The 7,278-nt window shown below is 45.4% G+C and overlaps 1 protein-coding gene across 1 annotated transcript in view; it reads left to right on the top strand.

The window, feature by feature from the left end:
• Nucleotides 1-7,278, top strand: part of Etfb (Electron transfer flavoprotein beta subunit) — an 84,093-nt gene continuing 76,815 nt past the window's right edge. The window contains exon 1 of the mRNA XM_068381530.1: nucleotides 1-150. Within this exon, the coding sequence (XP_068237631.1) occupies nucleotides 97-150 (54 nt within the window). The 5' untranslated portion in view covers nucleotides 1-96. The remainder of the gene's footprint in view (nucleotides 151-7,278) is intronic.

Here is a 7,278-nt window from a genome sequence, read left to right as displayed (position 1 = left end):
TTCTAATTCAATACCGTAGAACTATTCACCTTGGCAACTTCTTATGCCGTAACAATCACCGTCAATCAGCTGTAGTGAATTTGTCAGCAGTTAATAATGTCTATACGAGTCTTAGTTGGTGTTAAAAGAGTAATCGATTATGCAGTTAAAGTAAGTAAATGGCAGACATTTTAAATTATAGTTTGGTTTGTTTCTATAACTTGAATTATGTAATATTATCCATCTTTGACTTCTGGTTTAGTTGTGTAGGCCTAGGCCTATTTTCCCCGGCTGTATAGATTTGTCAATTTTTTGTTTACTTACGACTTTTGTATGATTACTAAGGAAAGGGAAATATATTTATTGAATAGCCTGGCTAATTTCCAAGAGGGTTTACTTAAAGAAATGGGAATAAGATGAAAAAAAATCGGCATTATTTAACCAGCATAAAGAATTGGGTTATCGTTAGGCCTATACATAGTAAATTATGCCTAGGTACGTTCTCCTGTGTCTAATATATTCAGTCACATAATGTATTTATAGGGAAGTTTAATTATGGGTCTATACTGTACAACTTTCAGATACGACGGATTTGGTATTTATATTTACAGCGTTTGGTTCTCCAATAGATAATTTTCTTGGTAATATTTCGGTAGTGTCCCACCCGGCCATTACCGCTTGCCAGTACACAGGTTAAAGGCGTTTGGTTTCAGTTCCAGTCCCATCAGAATAGATGCTCACCAGAACGTCGGCCGGGCAAGCCCAACCTGCCACTGTGATGCCCTACCACAGCAGTGACCTCCCCAGTAAACTGCTTAAACTCTCGGTCCCGGGCTGGGATTGATCTGCTGCCATGAGAATGCCAGGCAAACACGTTAACACTGTACTAACCAGGAGGCTTGATGTTTTTCTTTTTTTTCGCGAGCGAAGCAGAGAGCATCAGACTTGATTGAAATATTACAGAAATCTAAGGGTTCCTGCTCCGCCACGCGCTCGCTTCACTGGCGAAAAAAGAAAATCATTGAGCTCCTATGTACTGGCAAGCAAGCGGAAATGGCTGGGTGGGGCTCTACCGAAATATTACTGTGCTATTTATTAAAACGCGCTATTTTTCTTGTTTATGTGCATATCCTAGTACAGCTGACAGATGAAACTAGCTATTTTATATTTACAGCATCTTGTTTTCTTGAATAGACCTTTTTTTCTGGAAATGTTCTATTTTTGTATAGAATATGAATTTGGAGCCTTTTGTATAACAGTGGACAGGACCTCCCGCCTGCATAGAACTCCACCTAACCTAAACTTCCCTACCTAACCTAACTTACAAGCCGACTCCGTACATACTTGCCTAAAGGGGGGTCTAACGCCCCCTGCGTCCCCCCCTTAAACTATTGTTTTTCAATATTAATCTTACCCGATAATCATGTAGCTGTCAACTCCGTTGCCCGACAGAATTCTACGGAAGGGATACGCCAGCGATCGCTATACAAGAGGGGGGTGTACTCACAAGCGCCACCTGTGGCCAGGTACTGCAGTACTTCTTGTTGACACCACCTCAATTTTTCCTCTGTCGTGCCTCCGGCTAGACCTACATGGATACGCTGTTGATTCTGGAGTTTTTTGCTCACGATTTGGTGATGTATTTGCTCTAGAGTTTAGCTTTCGCTATTCAGGAAGTTTTATCATTAGCTTAGCTAGCTTTTGGAATTAATTTGATTAATTATGGTGACGAAGAGAGTATGAACTCTCTTTCACTTTTAAATGGCCGACCCTTCCCTTAGACGGAAGTGTTGGTGTCTAAGAGAGTATAGACTCTCTTTCTTAATTTTGCTTAACAAAAGTTATAGATTTATTTTATATCTCTCCGCCTTTTATAGGCCTCTTCGATTAACTTCCTTTTATTATAAACTTATTAAAATTAATTTTTTTATTTGTTTATATTCGACCTTTCCTAATAGTAGGCGGTCTTTTCTTGGTACCGAAGTTAATTAACATTGAGCCCGTCATTTCGGTTTTACCTGTTAACATATTATGCTATTTTTATGTTTTTGAAAGAATTTCTTTGATAGTCTCGTACTGTTTTCAAAGTTGAACTAACGTTATCTTTTGTCTCTGCAGTTGTTGACGTTCAGAACGTTCAACTTGCGCTCTATCGTTACGATAGAGAGAGAATTTTCACGGTGTCACGTTGCAGTAAGAGTAACCGTTTCTAGCGTTTTGTTCATTCTTTCTTAGCTTAATGGTTTTAATTCTAATAAAGGAACTTTTTATTTGGGAAATATTTCAGTTTTTTTCCTTTAACAATAATATGTTTTTAAATATAAAACTTACCCGCTGGTTATATAAAAGAGCTGAAGTCCCTGACGCCAGGGCAGAAAATTCAAATCTCGCGCTATCGAAGATACGCCAGGTGTACCAACCGCACCCTAGCGGTAGAACAGGTGGAACTATACACCAACTTCAGTTCTTCTCTCTGCCGTCATAGCTGACTGACATACAGAAGTTCGCTCTCGTGTTTTTACTCTTTTGGGAAGTTGTTTGGTGATGTATAACGTTCTTTTTTGAGTTTAAGCTATCGTTGATTAATTTTCCTTGGTTCTTATCTTGAAATCTTTTTGTTTGAGATTTTCTCTATTGTTTTTTCCCTTACTTTTTGCTTGTCGGTCTTTCACGTTAACTTTAAAATGGCCGACTCCTCCCCTGCTCAGCGTAGGTGTGTTAGTGAGGGTTGTCGTACACGACTTCCTAAGGGATCTATTGATCCTCATTCTATTTGTGTAAAATGTAGGGGTAAATTTTGTTCATTAGATGATAGGTGTAATGAGTGTCTTTCCTTAACTGATGATGATTTTGGTACTTACGATCGTTATGTTAGGAGATTAGAGAGAGATAGACTTAGGCGTAGTTCTTCCCGATCTGTGGATAGAACCTTACCTAATTTACCTGTTCCTAATCCTGTTCCTTCCCCTGTGGTGGTAGATCAGGAACCTACTATGAAGGACATGTTTACTGCTATTTTGTCTCTGGGTGAGAAAGTTGAGTCCTTAGCAGCCGATAGAAATACAGTACTATCTTTTCAGAGTTAAAGGTATTGAAAAACCGTGATCCTATCGGAACTGTGGAAAGTGTTTCAGTGTCTGATGTGGTACCGAAGAATCGTGACTCTCTCGGTGTTGTGACAAGTGTTGATAATGTGGTTAGTGTTGCGGAAGGTGCGTCGACTCGAGTGTCTGATGTGGTACCGAAGAATCGTGACTCTCTCGGTGTTGTGACAAGTGTTGATAATGTGTTTAGTGTTGCGGAGGGTGCGTCGGCACGATCTTGTCGTTCACCTAGCCTTAGACCTCTTTCGAGCTCTCGAACCCATGGGAGAAGTAATGTCGAACGGCTTAAGGGAACGAGAAGCATCATCAATCGTGCAGACGTCCCCTCGAACGTTCCTGTTGCCGTAGCTCAGGTCGTTCACCCTCATCGTAGGAAAGGTGAGGTTCATACGTTATCCCCGTCTTCCGATGAAGGGTCGGGGAGTGAGATCTGGCGGCGAGCGTCGAGACCGCTTAAACGCTCCCATGTTGATTTGGACGCGGCGCGTCAAAACACACAGCGTCGGGAATCGCCTGTGCGGCCAGGATGTAGTTCGTGGGGTTCACCGGAACGTTTCCGTTCTCCCAGCGCTTGCACTCCGGCCAAACGTTCAGATCACCGTGTTCGTGCGGATATGATTCCTTCCGATTCGGACCTTGTAACTATTCATGCACCTCCTCTTCCATCGGATTGGCTTTCTTCCCCTGAAATGCGTGGTGACATTAGTGCGAATCTTCCTTCTAGGAGTTCTGTTGATCCGAAATGGACTGCGCTTTTGTCTATGAAGGAACAACTCTCTTCGTTGATGGATTCTTATCAACCAAGTGTTGGCGTTGTGTCTGGGCGTTCGATGTCAGACCAGTTATCGCACAAACGTTCGATGGTATATGGCCTTGACGAGTTATCACTTAGACGGTCTCCCATTCACAGTGTTCAACGCCAGGTTGATTTTGATGAGTCGCGTCAGAGAGTTTTGGTTGACCAGTTTGCGTTTTCTGGTCGCGGGGAAGAGCGTCGGCGTCGACAAGTGGACGAGACGCGGCAACAATTTGAAGTAGTGGATCGCCCGCGGCAACAACTTTTGGACGCGGCGCGTCAAAACATTGGTTTACAGCGGCGACATCCTGACTCCTTTGATCGCTCGCAGCAACAGTCCTCGGACTTTACGCGACCTCGCGGCGATCTTCAACAGTTACCTTCTGATTTCAAGCGTTCTTCTGTTCAACAACAGTTGAATTCTAAGCGGTCTAAGCAGTTGTTGGTTGAGGATGATCGTCTACATGTCCGTGTTTCGCATCAATCTACTTCTACTTCTCCCCACCAAATTGACTCAGATGTTGGCCTTGACAGGCAGTCCCATCCGGACGTTGTTCCTTCGGTTCAGGCTGCAGCTGTTGCTGCACTGCCAGAAGACGAACCAGAGGAAAAGTCGGATGAGGATAATCCTATTGAGGAAGTCTCTGAGAATGAGGAGGAGAAGCATTATCAGCATGCTGTGGACCTTCGCAAGTTTATGCTTATTTTGACTGGAATTTTCCCGGATTCTTTTACCCCTGTGGCCCCTCGTTCTCCGCCTTCTGAATTCATCTTAGGTAAAGCTACTAAGGTTCCAGTTTACACCAAGATGGTTCTTTCTCGATCTTCTAAGCGGGCCTTGAAGTTAATGGGTTCTTGGTTGGACTCCAAGAAAGCTTTTGGCAAGACGGCCTTTGCCTTTCCTCCCGCTAGGTTAGCCTCTAAATCTAGTGTGTGGTATGAGACTGGTGAAGTGTTGGGCTTGAGTTTTCCTTCGTCTGCCCAAGGGGATTTTTCAAGTTTGGTAGATGCTTCTCGTCGTCTTGCCTTAAGGAAGACGAAGATTTGGTGGTCCATTCCAGAGTTCGACCATTTGCTTAAAGGTCTTTTCAGGGCCTTCGAAGTTTTTAATTTTTTGGACTGGGCTTTGGGGGCTTTGAGTAAGAGGGTCTCTGATATGACGGAAACGGACACTAGTGGTTTGGTTCATTTGATGTCCTGCTTGGACAAAGGTGTGAGAGATGGCTCCAACGAACTTGCTGCCTTGTTTACAGCTGGAATTCTCAAGAAAAGGGCCACGATGTGCTCCTTCCTCTCCGCAGGAGTGTCTCCCTATCAGAAGACAGGCCTTCTTTTCGCACCTTTGTCTAATTCTTTATTTCCTCAGGAATTAGTGGGCGAGGTGGCTACTGCTCTCACTCAGAAGGCCACACATGACTTAGTTACTCATTCGACTAGGAAAGTTTTGCCTCCGTCTTTCTCCTCTCGAAAACCTAAGGAATCTTCTTCTGGGTTTCGTCCTCAGTCCTTTCGTGGGAAGCCCTCTGGGAGAGGCTCTTTTAAACCAGAAGGAAGGAAACCTAGAGGCAGAGGGGGCAAGTCCGGCCGAGGTAAAGTCTGACTGCCCTCTCCTTCAGACAGCAGTGGGGGCCAGGTTGACTCACTTTTGGGAGGCTTGGGAGAGGAATGGAGCGGACCCCTGGTCCGTCCAGGTGTTAAAGGAAGGCTACAAGATCCCCTTCCTGACCAATCCTCCTTTAGTCACAGATCCAGTGGATCTTTCGCCCAAATACAGAGAGGGTCCCAAGAAACAAGCCATGCTTCTACAGATGTCTCTTTTATTAGAGAAACGAGCAATAGAGGAAGTGCAAGATGTTACGTCTCCGGGGTTTTACAACCGCCTTTTTCTAGTACCCAAGAGTTCCGGGGGGTGGAGACCGGTTCTGGACGTAAGTGTGCTCAATGGTTACGTCCAAAACTCGACGTTCACCATGGAGACTCAGAAAACAGTTCTGGCAGCCGTGAGGAAGGACGATTGGATGGTCTCTTTAGATCTTCAGGATGCCTATTTCCACCTTCCGATTCATCCCAGCTGCAGACGTTATCTGAGGTTCATGGACGGAAACAAGGTCTTCCAGTTCAGGGCTCTTTGTTTCGGACTTTGCACGGCTCCTCTATTGTTCACCAAGATCATGCTGAACGTGGCAAGCATGCTGCATTCGAGGGGAATCAGGGCCTCTCTGTATCTGGACGATTGGCTGATAAGAGCCTCCTCAGCCGATTGTTGTTTGAAGGACCTCGAGATGACTTTGGATCTCTCCAGAGAACTGGGTCTCCTGGTGAGCTCGAAAAAATCACAACTCATTCCATCCCAGGAGATTCTTTATTTGGGGATGGAGATTCACAGTCGGAGTTTTCGGGCTTTTCCGTCGTCGGTGAGAATCCAAGCAGCCCTCCTAAAAGTACAAACGTTCCTGAAGAGAGATCTTTGCTCCGTCAGAGATTGGATGAGCCTTCTGGGGACTCTCTCGTCGTTAGAGAAGTTCGTGACCCTGGGGAAGTTGTTCTTGCGTCCTCTTCAGTTTCATCTCAACCGCCATTGGAAGAAAGGGGACAGCCTCGACAGGGATTGCATTCCCATCTCGACTTCCATCAAGTCTCATCTTCAATGGTGGAACAACGAGCCCAGACTGAAAGAAGGCTTGTCTTTACTTCAGAGGAACCCAAACCTCGTGTTGTGTTGCGACGCCTCCAACTCGGGGTGGGGAGCCACTCTAGAGAAGCAGGAACTTTCGGGGACTTGGACGGTAGAGCAAACCTCTCTCCACATCAATCAAAAAGAGCTTTTAGCTATTCATCTGGCTCTCATTGGCTTCGAAAAGCAGATCAGGGGCAAGGTAGTCCAAGTCAATTCGGACAGCACGACAGCTCTGGCCTATATTGCGAAACAAGGCGGGACCCACTCTTGGCCTCTGTTCGAGATTGCAAGACTGCTCCTCATCTGGGCGGAGGAAAGGAAGGTGACTCTTTTGACGCGGTTCATCCAGGGAGTCAACAATGTGAGCGCAGACAGACTCAGCAGGAAAGGTCAGGTTCTCTCCACAGAATGGATTCTGCACCCGGACATCTGCAAGAGTCTGTGGCGGTTATGGGGTCGACCTCTCGTGGATCTCTTTGCCACCGCGAAGACCAAACGACTAGAGTGTTATTGCTCTCCAGTTCCAGATCCCGAAGCTTTTCACATAGACGCTTTTCTGATGAACTGGTCACACATGGAGGTTTATGCCTTTCCTCCGTTCAAGATCCTTTACAAAGTGATTCAGAAGTTCGTTTCACACGAGGAGACCAGAATGACTCTGATAGCTCCGTTCTGGCCGTCAAGGAGCTGGTTTCCAGAGGTACTGGAATGGATGGTGGATG

Source organism: Palaemon carinicauda, chromosome 10 (genome assembly GCF_036898095.1).
Source record: "Palaemon carinicauda isolate YSFRI2023 chromosome 10, ASM3689809v2, whole genome shotgun sequence".
NCBI classification, from domain to species: Eukaryota; Metazoa; Arthropoda; class Malacostraca; order Decapoda; family Palaemonidae; genus Palaemon; species Palaemon carinicauda.
This window is presented reverse-complemented; position numbering and strand designations above follow the sequence as displayed.